Source organism: Corvus moneduloides, chromosome 4 (genome assembly GCF_009650955.1).
Source record: "Corvus moneduloides isolate bCorMon1 chromosome 4, bCorMon1.pri, whole genome shotgun sequence".
In the NCBI taxonomy this organism is placed as follows: domain Eukaryota; kingdom Metazoa; phylum Chordata; class Aves; order Passeriformes; family Corvidae; genus Corvus; species Corvus moneduloides.
The window spans coordinates 2,988,211-3,012,324 of record NC_045479.1 but is presented as its reverse complement, the minus strand read 5'-3'; the positions used below and the strand labels follow the sequence as shown (position 1 = coordinate 3,012,324).

Here is a 24,114-nt window from a genome sequence, read left to right as displayed (position 1 = left end):
CCAGCAGATCTATCATCTTTTATAATCATCCCATCTTCTAAACTATAACTAAAATTTCCCACCCTGCATCTTTTAATGCATATTGCACTTTCTTGTCCAGCCAAAAAGAACCTTTTCTGCTTATTAGTTATTTTTTATAAGTTTCCATACTTTTATATAAATTATTATTCAAATTATAAAATAAACCTTTTGCCACATCTCAGTTTCCTCTTCTGTGACATGTCACTTCTCTTGCTGAAGGGGTTTAAAAGCTTTTATAGAGTTAAGCCTTGTAATGTCTCCACCTACAAGAGTAGAAAGGGCTTGCAGGTGTAAGAGTATTAAGTTCTTTTCTGGAGGTAATGTTCTGCCTGAAGAGTACTTAAGGCAAACAGACAAAGGGATGCTTGACCCAAAGTAGTGGCTCAGACCTCTGCTCCCCAAGTTCACGGGAAGTATGTGGGGATTTTTCATGTTCAGTAGCGTCCACTGGCTCCCTCTTATCTGCATTAGGGACTTACCTGACAGGTTTATGGAGGTTGAGGGGATGCTGAGCTTCCTGCCAGGGCAGAAAAAGAGAAAATAAGGATTAAAACACACTGAAGCATAAAGCTTCAGTTTATCCTTCTCCCTTTTGTAAACTAAGTATCTGCCTTTGCAGTTATCTGTGCCTTGATACCCAGTGAATTGTGAAAGCTTTTCCTGAAATTCCTGATGTTCTGCATGGAGGGGAAAAACAATTGTTACCCAGGGTAGCTGATGCTTTGTGATTTCTGAAAGCATTGAGGGTGCAGTCTAAATGGGGCCATTTGTGTTTATTTGAAGCTCCATCAAGTCAGGGAAGGAATGATAAGCTCTCATGGAACAAAATTCAAGGTTAGTCTTATGGTCCTTGTGCTCCTGGTATCTAAATAACTCAGCCCTGTTTCTTCTGGGGTCTTCTTGGTATTTTTAGGCTGCACGTTGGTCTATCCAGCTGATTGAAGCAAATCAAGGAAGTAATGAGAACACAGTTGGTTTTTGCAACGCTGTGGAGAAGTAAGTAATGAAAAAGTTGTTTTCAGCCACCTATCACATTTCACTTACTTACATTAATTGGATTGGTTATCCCTGTGTATTGAGGCTGACTGGGATGGAGTTAATTATCCCCTCATAGGGCTGGGCTGTGTATTGGCGGCTTGAAAGGTGTGGATAATGCACCAGGTGGCTACTGCTGAGCAGTATTCATTATGACATTTGTCTGAAGCCCTTCTTCCTGGAAAGAGGCTGGACACTGCCTGCTGGTTGGAAGTCGAGAATATTTTGTCTTCCCTTAATTGCATGTGCGGCCATTGCTTTTGCTTTTGTTCAACTGCCTTTATCTTGACCCAGTAGGGTTTTTTCCTATCTTTTCTCCCCCTTCCCTTGTACTGATGCAGAAGGGAGTGGTGGAGCAGCTTGGTGGGCACCTGGCATCCACCTGAGGTCATACAGCCACACTCTGCAGTCCTGAACAATGCTGTAATTCCAGTATCCACTTAAGTAAGGAAACACTTCTAATTATTAAAACACTTCTAAATATTAAAAGCCACGAAGGAACATTAATTAAAAAAATACTTTCTTTTAACTCTCTGCTTTATTAATGATAAGTACATTTAACTCTTCGCTGTTGATGGCTTATAGTGCACAAAACTTTCCGTCCTTTTTCTGTCGTTGTCTTGGACAATATTAGTGCCTGTGTAACTCTGAGCAGGAAAATAAGGGTTGGAGGAACTGACTGAAGAACAGACTTGCCACATACTGTCATGATGAAAAGTGAGACTTAGCAAGTGAAAAAACCCACTTTAATTATATTTCACCATTACACTTAATAGCCTGACTTAATGGGATAGAACATTTTTTACTTTCTTAATCTTCTGCCGAAAAATAAATTGTGTAGAAATCCAAGAACACTAAAAAATTACAAGTATTTAGACCATCTGTGCAGATTGATTTTTTTCTTTTGTAGACATGCACTGATCACACTGTCAGGTTGTTAGCACAAATGCATGTTTTTCCCCCCAGAAAAGTAGTTGGAAAATGGAATCCTGATTTTGTTATTAGACTTTAATGAATTGATTTTATTCAAGGTCAGCCAAGGCTGCTTCTCTTAAAATAAAAAAAAAGAAACAAACCAACCAACCAAAAAATCCAGATTGATGTTGCACTGAAAGTAAGAGTGAGTATATTATATATTTAAATGGGGTGGATGGTCAGCTTCAAAACATACTCAGTCACATGTCTCAGTTTCCTTTTCCACAGTTCATCAGGCTGAACCCCAACCCAACTCTTCTACCATGAGATGCATGAAGGCACATTCCACATGACTGCTTTCCTCCCAGCTATTCAGATTTTTTTAATGTCTAAACATTCTAATTATAGGAAAAGCTTTATACTGATTTTTGAATAGATGAGTTTATTTACAGGGCTAAAAAGATAAATACTAATAAGCCTTTCTTGTTTTACAGGAACTTGTCATGAGCAAATACTCTTAAAACCAAAATAAGAACAGCTTTTGCTTTTCTTCTATTAAATAAGTAGAGAAACATTTTTAGGACAAAATGTCACAGCAACCAAAAGACCAAAAACTGTCATCAATTTTCACATTACTTACATATTCAGTCTTGCCAAATGAGCATCCTCCCAGTCCCCAATGAATCCCAGTTGCTGGCAGTTTCATATGTCAGAGGCAGGATATATAATTCAGACTCTGCATCATGCATTCTTGCAGCTCCGGCTCGTAGCTCAACTAGAAACCCATCGTGTTTTTCTCTAGGTAATACTTGCACAGGTAGCAGTCTATAATTGAAACATTTGGTTGTGCATGACTGTAAATCAGTCTCCAAAAGCCCTTTCTCAGGTTACTTCTACAGTTCTGAACAGAGCTGTAGTGAACAGTCATCCCTGGGTGTCTTCAGAGCACATCCTAAAGCGAGTTTCAGACCAGAAGATGGCAAGCTGACAGTCTTAGGGTTCAGTGCTGCAAAATGCAGAGTTCCTCCACCTCACACTGTCTTCAAGGATGTGCTTTGCACTGCAGAGAAACGCATCATGTTGTCAAATGCTGTGAAATAGCAAATCCCTCTAAATGTCAGTACTTTCCGAACATGCTGAGTTGTTGCAGCACAGAAAGAAGGTAGCGCAAGGTTTTCTTTGTGCAATGTTTGTATAGTACTTCAGTTATGCTTTGGAAGACCCAGACTTTCAAAGTTTTGCAATGTTTTGCCCACCTGCTCAGGCCAGAAGCCCTTTAATCACATGAAAATAGTAGATAGCCATAAATGATCAACACTTTTGGAAACTGAATGGGTTTTTTATCTGAAAAGCATGAAAAGCAAATTTGTGTCCCCATATTTTGCTAAAATATAAGCAGTGTGTGGGTAGGGAAGGAGATGAGGTTTGCTTAGTTTTGAAATGACTGCCAGCAAGTTGAGGAGGTGATTCATGCCCTGTGTGTGTACATAGCCGGGTAATTTGATGCTGGTAACGAAGTTTCCAGTTTTATTCAGCCCTTGGCTTTCTTGCAGAAACATGTTACAGGGGGAAAGCTGTACCTTGTGCACAAAGAAATAGACTGACACCAGCTACATAGGTCACCCAAACAGCCTCTGTCGTACAAAGGTTTCTCACCATGAGTATAAATCTACCTTGTACTGGAGGTACTCTTGTCAAGCCTCATTTCCTCCCACCCCACTGAAACACCGGACCCCCTGGCTTTTCATGGTAAGGAATGGGCTGCTTCACTGGATTATTAATTTAGCAAGCCTAGGCTTTTTTCTTTCCTTATCTTGCTGCAGAAATGCATGGCACAAAAGAGTAGCTCACATGGTAGTTTAAGAGACTTGGGCAGCAGCTCTGAGGCAGGAGGTAACACGGAAGTGAAGACTTTTATGTGAATGAGCTGGGGTTCAAAATACACTTACAAGAGACATTAGAAAACACTCCCAACCAAGGACCTACAAAATGCTGTGTGAACTAACAAACAAAAGAGAAGGCAGGATGCTTAGAACGGGATGTTTGGGTTTAGCTGCTAAATATTCAGGTCTATTAGTGAAATGTAAAGCTTCATCTGGTTGGTACACTATGTACCCTTACCTGCAGCTGCAGAGTGTATTTGCTTAAAAAGCGGGTTTAGTCCCAGATGACAGACCATAATGACCAGTGTTCATTAGAAAATGGGACCTCAGGAGGAGTTAGTTTCTGCAAGTCTATGGTAATTGGAAGGAGGAAGGGCAATATATTTTATAGTTAACAGTATATCAGAGGGACTCAATGACCGTAACTGTTACTTCACTCTACAGACTTTTACATAAATACCCAGGGTTTTAGTAATGAGGAATTCAGATTGGATTTGAGAGAGTTGTGGAAATAGACACTCCTTAAGATTTCACATAAGAAGCATGTTCCTGTATTCATTTTGACCAGATGTACTAGCTGCAGCTGTGTGTGCGTGTGCTCTTGGTTAGTTCTGCATTAAAACTCTGCTATTTAAGTACATATTTGAGCACTATTTCTACTGAACTCAGTGTACACCAAAGGCTCTGTTTAAACTCCTTTTGGTTTCACTGAGGTCAAGCTCAGCAGGGATTCTGTCAAGTTCATGAAGATTTTGCTGATGGTTTCCCTAGAAGTAAAAGATGTAATTATGTATGCTGATGTGTACCTCACTAATGTATGAAAACAGAGTTTGAGTTGCTACCATTTCTCTCCACAGAACTTTATTCCTAACAGCTCTCTGTGTATTATCGTATGTATCTTGTGGAATTTTTGTCTTGCTCTCAGAAGAGGCCAAAAATGCACACCTATTTAGACATTGTTTCTCCACGTGTTCTTTTCAGAATCAGGAATGCCTATCCCGCTTTTGATTTGAAGACTAATACTGGCAAAATCTGGAGTATCGCAACAAGGTTCCCAGAGCATATCCTTGGTGGAACAAAATTCAGGATCAGCGTTTGGACAGATTTTTCACCACATCCTCTGCTTCTTTCTCAGCATGGTAAGTGACTGAGGTTATATACTAGTCTGGGGAAGCACACAAGTCATCAAATGAAAGTAGAAATTCCAAATAATAAAGGAGAATAACTAAAAACTGGAAAAGTTTGCCCATGAAGTTTGTGTAGTCTCCAGGCTTGGAGATTTTTAAGTTCTTACAAGACAAAACCCTGAACAAGGAGGTCTGAATTCAGTGTGCACCCAGCTTTGCAGGGAAAGAGGTTCTTCCCAGCCTAAATTATTCCATCATTAAAGACTGTGAGAAGCTGCCACTGCTCCTGTGCATCCTGTATCTGTGATTAAAGGGCGAATCTTTAATTCCAGCCCTAATAATTTTTATTTCTGCAACATATGCAAAAATAAAATAAATCTTATTTCCCCCTCTCTTCCTGTGCTGCTTCACTAAGTGATAGTCTCTTTTTGTCTTTTTCTCTTTTTTTATGAATAATTTCTTCAGTTTTCAAGGAATGATTTGACTGTAACAGGCTGAGTATTATTTATCCCAAACTTGATTAGACCAGGCAAGCAGCAAGGTTAAAGTAGAAGAAGGGAGTACTCTTTTTTGCCCCATCTGATAAAAAGTATTGTTCAGTTAGACAAGAACAATTGTCAGAGTAAGGAAGGGAGAATGGGTCTACAGAGTGCAAGTGAGTGATACTAGCAAGTTTTGGATTTTTTCCAATGAGTGACCTGAAGAAAGTGTGTGTTACAATTTTAATTCAAGATTCTGTGCCATTCTTCATTTTCTGGACTGGATAAATTTAACGAACAAGCACCAGAGGTTACATGTCAAACCTGAGTTGCTTAAAATGGCGAGTTCTCAGAAGGTTAAATGTTTAAAACTGGTAAAAGCAGTAGAAAAAAGTGTAATTGAAGTGTCTTTTTGAGAAAAAAAAACCAAAAAACCAAACAGTTTTGCAGAGAAAATGAGCATTTTCAGGAGGAGGTTTTGAATCCATTCATGCGTTTGTTTTTCCCTGGGAAAAACCAAACCAAAGCAAGAAACAAGCTATGGTAACCTTCTCTTGTATTTCAGCTTTGTTTCTGTCATAACCCCCTCCCCTAGAAATGCCAGCTGTTCTCTGAAGCCTTCCCATCCCCTTAAACGTAAGACCAAATTTATCAGATGTGCTTCTAGATCATGCAACTATTCTTTTCCATTTTTGATCAATTCTTCTAAAATGGACAGAGAGGAAACGCATTGGCAAGTGTTGGAAAATGGCTTAAAGAGCTGAACTGGACCTGGAGAAAATTCTCAAAATGCTAAAGTGTTTCTGAACAGCAGGTTGTGAAAACTGACATAGAACTTCCTAATGGAAAGGGATTATGTATGTTTTTGTATTATTATGTGGCTACACAGGTATTAAATAATATAATATATTGCATATATAAAAAACATTAGCATATTAATTTACTTCTTTGTTGTGGCTAAAAGGGTGTATACAGCAGAAACAATATCAAGTAATATTCTGGAGCCTTTTCATGTCATAAGTGGCTACAGAGTCAACTTTTGCATCCTTGGAAATGTACCAAAATGTTCATCAGGAAAATGTAAAAGAAAAAAAATTGCCATTTGTCTGTTCCTTTCCTCCTGGGAATATTGCTCATCTCTTCTTCATTCCAGCTGCCCAACAAATTGCTCATTTCCTCTAAATGGACATAGATTCCATGTCATGTAGGATATTTGAAGCAAAATTTAAAAAAAAAAGTAAAATCAAGTGTGTATTGACCTAATTCCTCTTGATGGAGCTAGTCTGCAGCAGTTGTTAGGAATTACAGGAAAAAAACCCTTATTTTCTTTGCCCGAGTATGTAGCCTGGAATTCTCTAGCAAGCTACTATTAATTTTCCTTGCTATCTTTATTTACAGCTGGCTGTATCACTCACGACTTAATTGTGGAGATCCTCCGCCACACAAATCAATACCCAGCCCAGGAGGAATTCCTTCTGAGTGTTTATGGGTCTGATGAATTCTTACAAAAGTAAGTACCTCGCTAAGCCACGAGCCGTGTCAACAGAGCCACAGGGAGAGGCAGGGTATCAGGTTCCAAACACTTCATGTGTAGCTTCTGAAACTCCTAAAACACGTGGTGCTCGTGTTCTGGGGAGAGGACGGTGTGCTCCAGTGCAAGGATTCAAGTGCTGGCTCTTTTATGGAAGCTTTGTGCAGCCTTTAATTGTTTGTTTGACTCTGTTGTCGTTCTGGTCTTTCTCACCTGTAATGCAAGGCTGCTGCTACCTCCACTATCTCATAGGGGTGTTATAAGCAAATCCTCAAAGAGGGAAATCACCAAAGAGAGGAGAAACAGTACTATGCAGCTGCACAACAGGTGATTTTTCTTCATATCCAGTTGCAGTAGTAGCAAAGCAAATGAAGTCAGCACTGGGGTGCTGAGTGCAAGTTAAAGAAAAACACGTTATGCATACAAGCAGGTCTTTCTAAATGCATGTAGTTTACAAGTAGGGAAGTAAATGCTCTGATTCACATTAATCCAGGTAAAGTCTTGTGGTGGTTGAAAGCACTACTGGACTCAGCTGGTTGCTTTTTGCCCTCTGGCAGCTTAAATTCAGGTGTCAGCAGAAGTGAGCAGATTCCGTGCTGAAGCAGCTGAAGTGCAGGCACTTGACAGCCGGGCTGTGTGGACACTGGCTTTCAGCAGAAGGGGGGCAGTTGGCAGTGTTCTGTGGCACCACATTAGGCTGTCACTGTGGGAATCACAGCTCATCTCTTAGAAGTGCAAAAAGTGTTAGATAAAATAGTATATGACTATAATTGAAAGGGAAGATTTTAGAAGCAGTCGTATTTACAGTAGAGTGTAAAAATTACCTGAAGTAGCCTAGAGAAAGCCAGTTGGGTTAATGAAAGTAACGTAGCTGTGAGAGGAAGTGTCACACTGTGTAAAGTAGCTTTGTTCTGCATCCACCTTGAGCACTTCTACCCTTACACAGGCACACAGGTCAAGTGTTCAGATGTTTATGGTGAATTACATTTGGCAATGAAAGATGCCAAGATTGCCTCTTCAACATTTCTAAGCCCACTCTTCTCTGCTTCCAATCTTGGTAAAGCAGGAGCTGGAACAGCAGAGTGCTGTGTTAATCATTAGAACACCAGAAGCACCAAGCAGAGAGCCAGGTCTGTTAGTTATGCAAGAAGGACAGGGATTTTTTTAATGATTTTTTTTTTCAAGATGCTCTTCTGATTTCAAAGGAATTGCTAAAAAAAAGGAGATAATGAGCCATTGTATTGGGGGTGAGTTCAGTGCAGTATGCACTAAAGAGTTGTGTTTTCATTGGTGGGGAGAATTCATCAATAGCAGACTCTTTAAATTCCTGCACTGGCAGAATCTCTGCAGGTCTCATTAGCAGTGAAACAAGGTCAATAATGTTCTCAGCTTTCTTACTTTGCTCCTTCACTGTCATACATAAAGCACTGAGCTGCACTTCTAACTTCAGCAGCTTGTAATTCTATATTGTGCTGTTAAAGTCAGCTCCCCTTCTTCTGCCTCTTCAACAGAGCCCTTAAATTTGAAACCCCAGACCCTTAGGGTTCCTTGGGTAGTTTAACATGGCCTGAGGAGTTGCCTCAGGGTGAAATTTTTCCTATGTGTGGGCTATCTTTAAGTGCAAATTGGTTTCCTCCCAATCTTGCTAACGCAGTGATTTGATGCACTTGTGCACAGTTCTTCCCCAGAAAAGTTTTTGGAGTTTGTTCACGGATGAATTCCAGTAGAAGTTCCCCAAGTTCTGAGACAGCAAAGGGAATAAATACTCTACTGCTCCTGCTGTACTGAAATCCAGAAAAAAGCTAAAGTGAAGCCCAAATGGTGATTTGATGAGTTGTCCTCAGACCAGAGTGGTTTAGTGAAGCAGACAGCTTTGTCAAGATTTGTCAAAAGCTTTCATTTACTGTTATATTGGATTGTATTAATGAGCATTTCACCCCACCTCCTGCAGAAGCACCTGAAAGACTTGATGATTTCTAGAATCCATTTGGCTTTGAATGAGACAGGAAAAAAAATACCTCTGTGGTAATGACCATTACACTCAGCAGCAGCAGATTTCCTCATCCATTATTCCCTGCCTCCACAGAGATCCTTGGGCTCACATCCTGCCTGACCCATAAGTAGAATATCAGATTTCAAATACCCAAATTTTAAAAATATCAGAAGATAGCATATAGACTGCAGGTCAGCCTGGAATTAATAGAGCCATCTGTGGAATTCTGATTTGGAGTCTCATTCGGTTTCTGGTCTTTAAGTTCACTGTGTGTACCATGGGAAACCTGGCCTTGCTGCAACCTGCAGGCTTTCTTTTCCATCCCATCAAACAAACCTTCTAGATCCACCTTTAAATCTTGCTCTTTCCTATCTTTCCTTAGATTTAAAATGGATACCCCTAAATATGATTTTATGATGCCTTTCATGAAAAACGTTACATAAAAGTAAATTAAATTGTGCTTAAACAGCTTGGGTCAAAGAACTCCTGGCTCTTAATGCCAGCAGCCAGCCAAAACCAGCCCTTCGCATGTGTCAGCAATGAATCAATCCTCCATTGCCACAATCTCAGGCCACAATCTCAGGGCATCTTGAAATGCCTAATAAAACAAAACACATAAGTGTATATAAGAAATGGACTTTTAAAAAAAATTTCTTTATTATTTTATTGGTGTGTGTGCTAGCAATAGGTTGCAGTAATGTAGCTCAGCAAAACCATGTAGTACAAGAATACTTATAAGCTTTATTTCTAAACTATTTTCTATTTTATTCTAAGGCATCTGAGTATTTAAAGTTCCATCCATGCTCTTACATGGTATAATTTAGACAGCTTCCCTATTGCTTTGCAGTTCAGCCACCACAGTGAGCAGGGGGATGGAATTGAAAAATCTAAATGCTTATCTTTTCTTCTAACATGCTTGCCTGTGACCTTATTGATGACATTTTTTTTGCCTTACTAATTCTGTTCTCTGGGAATTGAAACCTAAATAAAAATTGGTTTTCACGCAAAGTGAAGTTTAAGCTATTAATTATAGACTGACAGAGACATAATCGTGCAGATTGAAATCGTAAGAAGCAAGCACCTTTGGATGAATATGTTCTTTGTGAAAAATAAACTTAATTTTCTCTTGTCACTGCAGATTAAGTTTCTCATTCAGAGATGCTGCTTAGCTGAGTTACTTAAAAAAATAGTCTGATTGAACTGCATTAGGATTTGGAGCTTATACCATATCAGAAAACCTTGCTGTGGGGAAGCAAGCAGTGAGGGAGTCTCAAGAGACAGGGATTTTCCCTTTCTTATATTTAGATATTTTGTGAGACCACAGGCAAGTCACTTGGACCAGTCATTACCATGTCTCCTAAAGACAAAGACTGCATTTCTCTTCATGGCATTCTCATCAGAGCTGCAGTCTCCATATCATTTAAGCAAAAAAAAAAAGGAGAAAACTGTTGAGTTAACAAGGCTGGGACACTTTCATTTTTGTTCCCTTTACAGGGCTCAGAGTCCTATAAACGAGTTACTAATAATCATGTTATTCTCCAAAGGGCATATATTACTTTTGTCTTAGTAGTCCTGGTATGGTAGCAAATCTGCCTGGGGTACAGTTTGTCAATCTGTGGCAAAGCTACACTTCTATTTCTTGTAGCTCACTTTTCATCTAGACCAGGTTTCCACATTATTTTGTTGAGGCATTAATCCATTTTGTCTAGTCTCTTGTGTAACAATAGCTGTCAAAACTCTTCTCTTCGTATTTGTGCAAATTAAATCCATTCATGAAGGCACGGCCACTTGTGCTTGCAATATTTCAGGCAGCATTGCTATGTCAATAAAGGCTTTGCTGATGGATAGTATCTGCTTGGCACAGCAGAAGTTAACACAAACCACTAATGTAAAAGCAGTTATAGTAACAAAATTAAGTTTCTCTTGGTGTAGCTTGTTTTGCCTGGAAGCGTGGTGACGTGGAAAAACTACACTTGGAAAAAGTTTTTGTGTATCTGTGGCCCAAGATTGTTACTTCATAGGAGGGTATAGCTTCTCTGTACTGGTCCAGCTGTACCAATTCCTGTCACTGGCATTGAAGTAGGAATCTGTATCCTGGAGGAATCAGGAAAAGGTGACTCAGGACTCGCGGATGTGTCTCTGTAATATTCTTGTTACCATGCCTGTCCATAGGCTGAAGGTGAGGCAGAATGAAAAGAGCAGGAAACATGGTGAGGCATAAAATAAAAAACAGATGTTGAGGCAGTTCTAAAATGTTAAGGAAACTTCCCAGTCTGACCAGTTAGGGGGCTCTCTGACAGCCACACTCCCTTTGCTGTGGAAAGAGTCTGTGCCAGTTCATGGCCTCTTGCCTGGACTGCTGCCCTTTCCCTCCACCCGGAGCACCATCTGCGGCTTGCACTACACTAAATGTATTCCTCAGCCAAAGGATATAAAGATCATGGTGCAGTTCATTATTACAGTCATGAGGCAGACATGGTTAAGTGACATGAGGAGAGGAAGAACTTTCAGGAAAGCCATGGGCAGGCAGAACACAGAGATGAGCTGAGGAGCAACAGAAGAGTTGCGTTGGTACAGTCCCAGGAACTGGGAATTGGTCATTTGGGCTTTTGCTTTGAAAAGGGATTTGAGAAGGGTTTAGCTATAACAGTGATATGCTTTTCACCAGTACAGGTATTTCACTGTGTTGGTGTTCACTTCTGCCATTCCTACATCTGTACTTTATGCTCTTGAAATCAAGAAATTTTGCAAATTTATGGAGGTGCAATCAGAGGTGATCCTTGCTTTAGGTATTTTTGTCAGATGGAAATGTGTTTGTCCCTTGTGATGTTTAATATGTTTATTTAAAAAAAAAGAATCCTAGATATACATTTACAGCTTTTGTAACCTCAATGGAAAATCTGTGTTTTACTTAGTTGCAACATAGTGTGGGTGCAGGACATTTACAAGATGTATAAATTCCCTGTAATTGTGCTGAATGGCAGTTACATTTAAGATTATCCATACATTTATGCTGAAGACTTCTGCTGCCATGTGAGATGAGTCTCATCTAAGTCACGCTTTCCATGATTTATTCAGAGGTGAGCATTTTGGCTTTGTTTTGGTTTGTTTGTTGGGTTTTTTCAACTAAATCCATCCATTTTTGTTCAGACATTCCATCAAAAACCATTTTAGGTAGAAATACAGTTTACATTTAAATTCTGAGTTTTTCCATGACCCTTGACGAACCAAAAAAAAACCCCATCTTTCCTTCATGGCCCAGGGAGTTCTGAAAGAACTTGGCCATGCTGTAAAACTGTATAAATATGGAATATCCCTTTTTGTGCTTCTGTGGCTGAAGGCTCCACAAAGCCTCCTGAATCTAATTGAACACAGACCAAAGTTGTAACTGATGATGCATACTAACTTGTTTTGGTGATGAATTTACCTTTGTAAAAATCGTTGTTTTTCCTATCCATTAATCCCAAAGGAATTTTTCAAATGTAAAAAGATGTTTGCCTCAACTCTGAAATAATTTTTGAATTATTTCACCTGTTTAAAACAAGATGTGAAGGGGGGAAAAATGAAATTATTTTTGCTCCAAGTAATGTCAAGAGTGACAAACCAAGGCTGTGTTATAATTTAGACAAAGTTGCCTAGAGTGGTAAATGGAAAAAGGCAAATAAAATTAAGGAATTCCCCTGCCGTGGGCTGTTGGATCATCCTTGACCAGCAGCCTAGTTTGTAGGAACCACTCCAGCTGAGTGAGTCTGATCTTAGCTGGCATAATATTTGAGAAAGAAAAAGATGAACTCTGCTTTTACCACCTCTGTGTGAGCTGCACAGGGTGAGAACCTTGACTTCTTTGAGAATCAAGGGTCACCTGTCTTGATGTATGTGATTTTCAAACCTACAGCTAATATTTGATTTTTGAGTTGGGTATCAGACACTACAAGTCATTCTGCAGTGGTGCATTCATAGCCAGGATACAGCACTAGCTTGGGTTTGAAGAATATGCATAAATAATCTCAAGGTTTGGGAGCCACGTGCAGTTGGTTAAGGGTATTCTTTCTCTGTGTCCTCGTTGTTCTGTCACAACTTAATGGTCAATGATACAACTGAGCAATTGAGATTTGTTTTACTGGGAAACATGCCAGAAACAACCCCATCAATTTCCACAGAAGTAGGTGCCAAGAGCTGGTTTTGTATTATTCAGTCTTTTTCTTTGCACTTAGAATTGAGTCTACTGGTGCTTTTAGGAGAGGCAGCAAGGAGAAAAGAAGGAATTGGCAAGCAGAGATAACCATTTATTTGGTTTTTCCCCCCAAACTGCAGCAATTGTACTTTGGGAAGCCATGAGAGTCTTCGCAAGGCAACCACCTGCATTCAGCTTCGACTACACCACGCTGGGAATTTGAAGCCAGGTTTGGCTCGAACAGTAAGTAGTCTTTTGTTCTTCCTCTTTCCTGCAGCATCCCTGAAGGAAAGAAATTCCATCAATCCGTTTACGTAGCAACCTGCAGTAATAATCAAAGAGAGATTATTTGCTTTCCTGAGGATGCATACATTATTGCTGTGCTGCAGCTGGAATGTCCTGGGGAGCATTTGTGCTTTGCTCCTGCACTTGCATCTAGTAAGTAACTGTAGAGAACAAACTACTGAAAAAGACCAAGGGTTACTCCTCCAGAAAAAAATCGGTTTTGTCAGAATTTAATCCTGTTTTATTTCAAGTCATCAGAGAATCCGTACTTTTGATTTGCTTCCAGCCCAAAGTTTGCAGTCCAGCAGAAGCTCTGTTCTGGGCAGTGTTCACTGGCAGTGTATTGTCTGTTCACAGACAGTACCAAATACCTGCTTTCTGATAATAGCCTGAGTCTGCCAGTGTATGGGTCAGATGACAGATGTCTAGCAAAAAAGGGTAGGGGCTTTCTTTCCGTATCTGTTTTGTCTGAAGGAAAACACAAATGAAACATCAAGTTCTCTACACCATCTTACCTGGACCATTAAAAAAGGACGACAATGAGGTCGTATAAACAAACAAACAAATAAATAAATATCAAATATTTAGATACAGATAGATGTAGCTATTTAACATTTTAACCAGTTTATCGATTTAAAAAGTCATTTACCTTCTCTAGGTCAGCATCTACTACTACAGATCTTCAAAACTGTGATATGTTTAGGAGTCTCTTAGGAACCTTCAAAGGTTGTTTCTGTGCCAAGGAAGCCCAACTCTACACCAAAGGCATCTGGAGGCTGCCTTCATGACTTTTGCTTACCATACATAACACTGCTGAATTCAGGTTTCATAGTTAAAAATATCTGGTTGTACATGCAAGTTTATGTTTAATAACCAATATAAGTGGATATTTATAAGTAATGAGCAACTCTTACTTTTTTTTTCTACCAGACAGCTTTTGAACTTTGGCTAATAACTAAATGTTCACAATTCCTTTGTAAAAGAAAAAAAAATTAAGGTGAATACTTGCTTTCTTTCCTTTTGTGGGAAGCTGGAATTCTGTTATGAAGTATTCAGAGCAGGAAATTTTCTTCAGCTGAGCAGTTACAAGCAAGAAATTTGGCCAGGGGCTTTACATGGAATCACAGTTCTTTCAGCTAGTGGGTGACCTTTAATTAGATTTTGGTTTTTTGAGACATGAGATTTATCAGCCTTAGCAGTCCTTGAAATTTCAGGGAATGCTCTGCCTATCCAAGAAATCCATTTTTTTCAGAGTTTCAGGTGTCCCCACATTCTGATCATCTCAGGAAAGCATTAATCTTTGTAGTGGAGAGGCAGCAAATATTTACAGGCTTGTAACAAGAGCCTCACTGGCTTCCAGAAAAGAACTTTTGAGCTAAAGAAGTGATATTTCCTGAGAGTTCAGAAACTTTTTTTATTTTCATATATATTAGTGTTAATGTTTTGCCAGACATAATGAGTTATAACATTGTGAGCATAATCACAGACGAGAGAAGTCAGTGGCCCATCATGATGAGAAGGTGGAGACTTTGCCATTATTTAAATATTTGTGACTTTCTAGAGGGATTGTGTAGTTCTCCAAATAGAAGGGAGCCTTTTCCTGTATTTAAGTCCTCGAAATTTTGCTACTGTAAAATGCTGTATTTCTATTAATATGTTCAAAGTCTCCTTCAACTCTGTTGCAGTTTGACCTGTTTAAACAAGGTTTAACATCCTCCAGTGCACTGTGGAGGTCAGGAGCAGACACAGATCATCCCTCATGCTTCAGGTTTTGGAAATGGTTATAATTACCAACTAGCACAATTACAATAAACAATAATGACTTCCAGGCAGGTAACTAACAAGTTTGGAAGACAAATTAGCAGTGTTTAGGCCATTAGAAAACATTCAGCATCTCAAAGAATTTGTGGATCCTACAATAGGGTTTAAGCAGGAAGGGTGACATTTTAAAGTCTCCTCAAGTGAATTATTGATCACCCCTTTACAGTGACAGACACGGCTCTGAAAGCTTCAGGCCATGAAGTTACTTCATGTTACTAATAATAGCAAAGAGCACGAGCAGCCCTTGAGGTGGAATAAGTCACAGACACAGAGTTTTCCCCCAGCTCCAGGGCAGGGCACTGGTACAGGATGGAGAGGTCCTGCTCACAGGCAGGAGTCTATCAGGAGCAGAAAAAACCTAATGGAGAAGACAGATGCAGTGCCTTGAAAGCTGCAGTGCTTCTTCCGCTCTGGACCTGGTTCTATACATTTCTTTAGGTGTACTGAAACCTGCTCGAGTCACTCGATTCAAGGATCTGATGTAGTCTACACTGAGCTCACAGTTAATTTTGTTGGTGCTGTTACCTAAAACATGTGGCATTGGAACAATGCATTGGAAAGTCACAGACTTAGAGTTATGGAAAAAAAAATTTCCTTCCCTCAGAATTTGTATAAAAAGCTGCAAAAGTTACGCTTTTAAAAACCAAAATAGGCAGAAACTTTGGGATTTTTAAGATTCTTCAGCTATCTCAGACACTTATGCACATATACAGCTACTGTTTATTTTTGTGAAATAATGTGCTCTTGGAGAGAATTTCACCTCTGATCTAAATGATCCTTTGAAATTTTGAAATGTGGGTTATGTTTCATTATAGAAGTCTCTACTGAGTTTTTAGTTTAAATAATGTAATAGAAACATGAATATCTTGACAGGTCTTGTATATAATAATCAACCATATGTAATCAAGATACTAAATGATTCACGTACACCCACCTGTTGCTGTAGTCCATCAAATCCCCTTTGGATCCTATCAATCACACATATGTGATTCTTTACAGGCTGGGTGGTCAAACACCAGAAATGTGTTCCCAGAAAGGTGGCTGATGCCTCATGTCTATCAGTCCCTTAGGAAGAGGCATTTGAACACTGTCCTTCATAATGGGCTTTTCATTCCTGGTCAGCCCTCAAGACATGAGGTAGTTGGACTACATGAAAATTGTAGGTCCCCACCAGCTAAACTAAACTCTCTCCCCTCTGTTGCATCCCATTCCATTGCATCCCATTTCATTGCGTCCCGTTCCATTTTCTTGTGCCCTTCCTGTAAATTGGGATGACATTGACTAGCTTCCAGTCAGCTGGGACCTCCTCAGACTGCCAAGGCCTTTGGTAGAGGACTGAGGGGATCCAGCCGTAAGATCTGCTAGCTCCTTTAGTGCTCTGGAATGAATCCCACTGAGGCCTTGTGGACTTTAGGAACATTCTTTAGTCATGAAACACACATCCTGGAAAGAACCATGCAGTTTATTGGGTGCAGTAGAAGGGAGGATGCTGAGAAGCCGAAGTCATTCAGTGCCATTTTGTGGTTCCAGAGGAGCAGCAGGGCCAGCCGGGCGCTCACCTTCTCTCAGTGGGGTCATCTCATGTGGGGCCGCGGGACCCTGCTGGGAAAGGGCGGTGGAGGGCCCTGGAGCCGCTTCCTGCGTCTGGGCATTCTCAGTGTCCATGGGCCTGCTCCTGCCAGCCAAGTGCCGGTGGTCACGCACTGCCTGCATCATCCGTAGCATCGCTGCGCTGACTGGCTGCAAGCCCCTCTCCGTGGCCACCCTCCTCTGCCGGCGGGCGGACGGGCCCATGGCGCACTCCTTGTAGTCGCTGTCCCCTCGCACGGAGTGCAGCAGCCGCTCCATGGGCTGCCTGCACACGGGGCAGCTGTGCCTGGCCCTGGCCCACTGCAGGATGCACCTGAGGCAGAACTTGTGCATGCAGTAGGTCACGTAGGCCGGCCTCTTCATGGGTGCCAGGCAGATGGGGCACTGGGAGTCGTCTGCTGCCTCCGGCAGTCCTGCCTGGGGGGGCTGGCTCCGGCTGCCATCACTTGCAGCAGAGCTGCTCTGCCCCGTGTCTTCTTTGGCAGTGGATGCCATGCCCTGCCAAGAGAGATGGGCAAAGTGCTGGAGCTTGTCTGGCAGGAGAGGCTTGCTCAGGATGTTGAGCCCCTCCCTCTCACCAGCGCTGCAGCACCAGCTGTCACACAGGCAAAGCAACAGAGGCTGCCCTGGGGGTGAGTGGCAGAAATGCCCAGGTCCTCCAAGAAAGAAAGCCTCCCAGCTGCCCAGGGGGAAGTTTCCCCTTCCAGTCCCCCTCTGTTGCTGAGAGTGCACCTCCTGGGTGCTCACACTGTCTAGATATGCTAGGGCTGGGAAAAATCCTGGGCTGATCCAGCTGGCACAGAATCCTGGGTCATCTGTGACATTATAACCCATTGCTAGGTGAATCCATCACCAGATTGGATCCATAATTGGTGATGTCATAATCCAGCAGTTGCACTAGATGACTGCTCTAGATCCCTGGCAAATGAACTGTGTTCTTTTCTCTTCTTCCCTTCTTCCCTTCTACTTTCCCTTCCTTTAGTGCTCTGGGATGAATCCCACCAAGGCTCTGTGGACTTAAGAACTTTCAGCTGCTGCAGCTGATCCCTTACAATTCCAGTGTCCACAAAGGGAAGGTTGCTGTTGCTGTAGCTGTGCTCCTCCAGCTCAGAGGAATGGAGAGCCCAAAATTTATTAAAGACTGAGGAGAAACAAGCACTGAATGCCTCTTGTTTTTCTTCATGCCTGTTTTCCAGGGGCCCCTCTTCATCAAGTACAGATCCGATGTTTTCCTTGGACACCCAGTTGCTACTGCCATAATAAATTACCTCGTTTTCTGGCACAACAAAAGCTGGTGAAAGAAATACCCAGGTCCCTCAAGAGGCAAAGCCTTTCAGCTGTCCAGGGTGATGTTTTCCCTCACAGCTCACCTCTAAATCAGCATCATCTCTCCCTCTGGCCCACCTCAGTGTGAAACCAAAGCAGAATTGATGTATGCTCTAGGCCATGTTGTCTGCCTTCTTCATGTCTCCCATGATGACAGGGCACTGGAATATGCTGCTGCCTCCACTCTCCTTGTCTGGATCCAAGCACATCTTCTTCCCCCACTGAATCTAATTTAAAGTTCTGCTTCTACGTCCAGCTAGCTTGTTTTCCTGAACACGCTTGCCCCCACTGGTACCTATATAATACCACCCAGTGTAACTCAAAATATTCACCAAATAAAATTTCAGATCAAAACATCCTGGACGTGATTGAGAACATGCTGACTTTGGAAAATACCATGTAAATCTCTCCAATACACATTCTTATCAGAATAATGTATGTCACTATACACCTCTCCCCCACAGTGTGAGGATGACCAAAGAAGGTTCTGTGTGAACGAGCTGTTAGAAGACAGTTGTGCCTGGAGACTGACTCGGTAAGCTGGTATTTAGCAGTATTTATGTTTGTAATTGTTTATATTTGTAGGGAGCCTCCTTGCTACAAATGAAAGTTCTGGGAACAGGAATGATACCAAACAGAAAGACAATTGGTTCGATATTTCAGGCTTTTTATTTTCAGACCGTAGTTATTGCTTTGCAAAAATCAATGGGTTTTGGATCTGTGTAATTTTTCCCAATTCTTTCTTTTTCATATCACTGAAGTTTTTATTAGAGGTTTCATATTTCCCAAAGAGTCCCGTGATTGAAGGTGTCGTAATTTTCATGTGTACGTTGCTGTTAGAGAATTTCTGAGATTAGGTACTGTAAAAATAATAGGTTTACTCTTCATAACGACTATATTTTCACAGTTCAGTGATTTTTAAACCTTTTTTATTTCTTCTTTTTTTTTGTTGTTGTTGTTTTTTAATGGAAGCTAACCATGATGAGCTTTTAACTTGGCAGTCAAAGTGAAGCTGATTGTAAAGCCAGCCTGCGATGGACAAACACTAAATGGGATAGATTCTTCATTCACCTTTCATTATATTCCATTTAGATAAATTCCAGCTTTAGATAAAGAAGCTGTTGACACTTTTTGTGATGTTTTTCATGACTGTGTTATAAAGTACTTTGCCAGCAATAGTAAATTTAAATGACACACCTGTCATTTAGCAGATGGAGGAAAACACAGAGGTAGTGGCTCATTTGAGGTGGGTATCTGGTGCTTACTGAGGACCCATCTGGTTTCCTAGGAGCATGGCCCAAATTTCCATTCTGATCCTCGTTATAAAGAGATCACTAGAAGATGGGTATTTTATAGATGACAAGTGTATGAAATTTAGGAGCACAGAGAATGTTTGCAGAACAGGATCACTTTCTGTAGGTCCCTTTTCTCCAGGCTAAACAATTCCATTTCCATCAGTCTCACTTCACTGGAATTGTGCTCCACACCCTTCCCCAGCTCTGCTCCCTTCTCTGGACACACTCCAGCACCTCAATGCCTTTCTTGTAGTGAGGGGCCCAATTCTGAGGCCTGAGGACAGTCACGTGGGACCAGCTCCCAACAATTCCATTCACCACCACTCTCTGGGCCCAGGTATGCATTTGGGCACTGCTTAGTGAGGCAGAATGGTGATAAACAGCATTTTAGAAGGGGAATCTAGCATTTCTCCATAGTGGGTGCTGCTGCCAGGAGACTGAAAAGTGAAAGCTGTAAGTACATGCTATGTGCTTGTCATCCTCCTCCCATATAGACCAGCAAAGCCTGACTCTCTTAAGTTCTTTGTGCTTTTCTTATTTCCTTTTCAAAACTCTTGTACCATATTGACTTGCTAAAAGCTAAAAAAATGTCCTTAACATCAAAGAAGTACTAAGTCTTCGTGGGTTGGTTAGGCTTGCCATATTTATACACAGCTATAAAGATGCACAAGGGTGAGGTATGTCTGTGTGATAAGATATGGGTTTTATTAGTTATCTAGCAGACAAAGACTCAGGATAGCATTAGTAGAGGTATTTCAATCATTGTTACAACTTGCTGGATTTGTTTCCTATTAATTATGGAAAATTATGGCTACTTTATACTGAAATTCTCCACGGTACAATAAACTGATGGGAAATATGCTAATTTTTTGAACTAGCATTGTAATTTAGGAAATTATTCTGGAACCTGCATTTAGACCAACCATGCTAAATAAGCTTGCTCGCCTGTATGGAAAAAGACAACAAGGCAAGCTCATATGTTCAGAAATATTTTCGAGCTGGGTAAGGCTATGAAAAAGTTCTGCCTGAAGACGTGGTCAAAGCAGAGCGACAACTTGTATTAGCTGTGATTTAACAGCATTACAGGAGGAATTTCCAGGCAGCTGCTCCACATACAAACTGCCTGGCTAGATAAAGCTAGCACAGATTGGAAATAAAAAGCTGTAAAGGCAAAACTACCTTTAGGAGAAGTGAATAATTGGCATCTCCAGGGAAATGCACTGTGGTATTACCACAGGGAAGGTCACCTAACATTTCTCTATTCTGTGTGTTATTTCAGTGCAATGACTCTCTCTCCTTTTCTTGCTGTGTAATATAGATAATGAAAGTCTAATCATGTACCATGAAACCTGTACTTTGGGCCGTAGTTGCAATTCTAATTCTGATTGCTTAGTTAGCCCAACTGAGATACATGAGGATGCACACCCAGTTTCTCTGTAAATAGTTCATTTGCTTTGAAGCTCTGAAAAAATCAGAATACTTTTGGGACTTTCAGCTACCAGACTGCAATGGGGATGGAAGAGTGGGAAGGAATTCCTTCTAAGCCTCCTCAAGAGGGAGAATCTTAAAGATTGGTGGGGCATTTAAGAGGAGGAAAAAAAGTCAAGGATAAAGTGATAGAGTAAAATGAACAATGAATAAAGAATGTAAATTGCAATTTCCACTTTTTCATATAAGCATGTGCAAACCCCAACTACCTCTGATGGCAATTGAGGTAATAATGTGTCCCTTTTACTAATCAGTGGGCTAGGCAAGGTGTAAAACTAGGAATTAGGGTTTCTATATCCTTTCCTGATGATTTGACCCTGAACAGGCTGACACAGGAATATACCTTAGCAGTGGTCTCACAGGAGCCTTTTTTGTTTTGTTCCAGCTGACAAATAAACAACAGCAAGGATTTTGCAGTGCTTGAAACACAGAAAATTACACAAATGCTTCTTAAAAGCAAAAATCTGATTCTGGTTATCTGTTGGGGATAGTACTTGGAGCCTGTGGTTCCAAAAGTGTGAGATGTACAGCTGAAGCATCAGTTGAGGAGTTCAGTGTAGAGAGGTGTATGCTCCTCTTCGTAGTCCTAATTAATTTAGTGAAGCTTTGGTAAGACTCAGCAATCTGCCTGTACAAATTTTGTGGCAACTTCTGCAGCATGATACAGGCATGGAACCACAGAGTGGTGTATTTTCCAGGAGATTTTCCAGATCTTTTACAAATGTTTTATCCACTTCTAGGCAACTTAAGCCTGTGAAGTGATTGAGAAAGAAGGCATTGAATCATAAAATCATATGATTGGAATCTTGAAAAAGACCTTTAAGATCCTCAAGTCTAGTGTAAGAATGTAGCATGTACTTGAGTCCATCCTTCTTGAAAGTAATATTTAAGCACTTGCTTAACTGTAAAGAGTAAAATAAATGGGAAGTGAATTTCAATACAGCAAATCACTTATTGGAGTTCTTGAACTTGGGAAACTTGTATCCCCATGTATAAATAGATTGTTGCATCTATTCTTTGTGGCAAATGACTACCAACAAAACAGGGACATCCAGGCTCAATTGCATGATGTCTACATACACACTTATCTTTATTTTATACTAACATAGAATCACTGTCAAATAATTTCAAATGTCTAGAATGTGAAAAAAAAAACAAAACCCAACCAAGAAACCCAAACCTGTTCTCTTTATCTAATTCTTATTAACTTGACGTTGTTTCCTTTTTTTTCTGATTTCCAGGCAGAACCTTGTCTCTGTTATTATGAACTACAGAGGTCAAGTGGAATATCTGCTGCAAAATGAGGTATTTGTTCTCAGTTTGTTATACCAGAAAAGCATTAACTTCTACATGAAAGGTATCTAATTATAAATCTCTTAGATGCAATTAAGGAAGGCTTTTAATTACGACTGCTTAATCTGTCTTTGAAAGGATATAAATTCTCTTAATAAAACTTGGTTTGAGGTTAGGAAGAAAGTGCTACAAATTTAAAATATCAAAGGTGACTGTTTCTAAGTGTCAAGGAACTTGAAAAGAAAAGCAGGCTTGTTTGGGTTGGCAATATAATGCTTGGAATTGGTAGAGGTGCAATGAATATATGTATCTACAAAATTTGTCCCTGATTTTGCAAACCCCCCAGGCCTAGTGTTTACATATTTAGGATATATATGCAAGGATGTAGTAGTTTGAAGGATTAGGTTTAGGCAGCAAAACTCCCAAGAGCTCTATTTTAAAGTATTGTGGGCTACCAATTGAATGCTACATACTTGAAGGAAAAATCTTTTAGGAAATCTTCTCTGCTATCCAATGTTTTAAGGACAAATGTCTAAAGGACAAATTAAGTCATACCTTGGAAGAAACCACATGTTTATTTGATCTGACTTCCAACTTGGCATGATAACTGATTTTCTAGTGTTTGAAACTGGAAAGAAAACAAAAGATTTAGTAAAATCAAAGAATACTGATGTAGCATGCAGATATTCCAGTGCATCCCTTCCAGAGTTACAACTCATTATGCAAAATTATGGATTTCTTTGAAATATATGTTACAACATAAAATGATTCTTTTGCTTCAGAACTCTGCCACCTACATTTAAGTTCAGATTTTAATCCCTCTGGATATTCTTGATCCATTAGTATTTCTACTTTGAATAGCCAGAAAACATACATTTACACACAAATGTTTGCACATATACGCACATATATAGAAATTCACATAAACATACAGACACGTACATGAATACATAAATATATATCAATAATATATAATATATATAACTATATAAACCAGTATAGATATATTCAAACATTTTACATTTTGTGTAAGCCTTTGATGCTTTTTCAAAATGCAAACCACAAATTTGGAAGGTGTTGAACTGCGTCTGGCTACAAAGTAAAGCTCTGGGTCTGATACACTGCAGGTATTCGCTGCATTTTCCTTTGTAAGCAACATCTCAAAGGGAAGTGTTTAGTGTATAAAATGTGATGCAGTCATAACCATTTGGAAAATTTGGGTCCCCAAGCTCAAATGCACATGTATATTTCTTTACTGAAGTAGACCCACCAGGGTAGTTATTTACATTCACTTGAAATTTTAGGGCCTGAAGTAAGAAGATTCTAAATTCACAAAAAGCCATAACCTCAACATTAATGAGACTTTGCAATCCACCCTCTGCAACTGACACTGTGCAGATATTCCTCAGACCTATAATGAAGCATTCCTAAATTTGTTTTTGCTAAAGATTTTTCCATTGAGTAAGCAATTTCTTGAAATCATTAACTTTTTATAAAGGGAAGGAGGTACATTTTTCAAATATTCATAACATCCAACAAATATGTGTGCGTCTAGAGCTAAATTTCTCTGTAGTTTATTTTTTTTAATAAGGTCTTTTCTACTCAGGGACACTCAATAAAGTTCATATGAATTGCTTAAAAGAGCAGGATTGCAAGTTAATGGTGTAGGTCGTATCATGGATGTTTTCATTCAGTCTATGGAGCTTTTCCAACCTAGAATAATGAAGTGTGATTTGCTTCAATTAGTGGCCCAAAAAATTATGGAACTCTAATGTAGTAAGTTATAGTCATAAATATGCAGTAAAGAAAGTAAAAAATGAGAACCCTTTATTTGGTCTTTGAATCCTTGTTTACTTAT

The 24,114-nt window shown here is 40.1% G+C and overlaps 2 protein-coding genes across 5 annotated transcripts in view; one reads left to right on the top strand and one right to left on the bottom strand.

The window, feature by feature from the left end:
• The window catches only part of PIK3C2G (phosphatidylinositol-4-phosphate 3-kinase catalytic subunit type 2 gamma), a 188,301-nt gene that overhangs the window by 10,694 nt on the left and 153,493 nt on the right, over positions 1–24,114 (top strand). For all 4 annotated transcript variants that reach the window (XM_032107350.1, XM_032107351.1, XM_032107349.1 and 1 more), the window contains 6 exons: positions 935–1,017; positions 4,836–4,993; positions 6,859–6,970; positions 13,299–13,401; positions 18,645–18,715; positions 22,205–22,268. In XM_032107350.1, the coding sequence (XP_031963241.1) occupies positions 935–1,017; positions 4,836–4,993; positions 6,859–6,970; positions 13,299–13,401; positions 18,645–18,715; positions 22,205–22,268 (591 nt within the window). The remainder of the gene's footprint in view (positions 1–934; positions 1,018–4,835; positions 4,994–6,858; positions 6,971–13,298; positions 13,402–18,644; positions 18,716–22,204; positions 22,269–24,114) is intronic.
• LOC116443281 (E3 ubiquitin-protein ligase Topors-like) lies at positions 16,722–17,651 on the bottom strand. Its single transcript, XM_032107353.1, has 2 exons — positions 17,433–17,651; positions 16,722–17,352 (listed from the first exon to the last, which is right to left on the bottom strand). Exon 2 carries the CDS (start codon positions 17,347–17,349, stop codon positions 16,768–16,770), a length of 582 nt encoding a protein of 193 aa, XP_031963244.1. The 5' UTR covers positions 17,350–17,352; positions 17,433–17,651; the 3' UTR covers positions 16,722–16,767.

Excerpts from the sequence above, each read along its gene's own strand:
- LOC116443281 (XM_032107353.1), bottom strand. The coding sequence starts at position 17,349 with ATGGCATCCACTGCCAAAGAAGACACGGGGCAGAGCAGCTCTGCTGCA.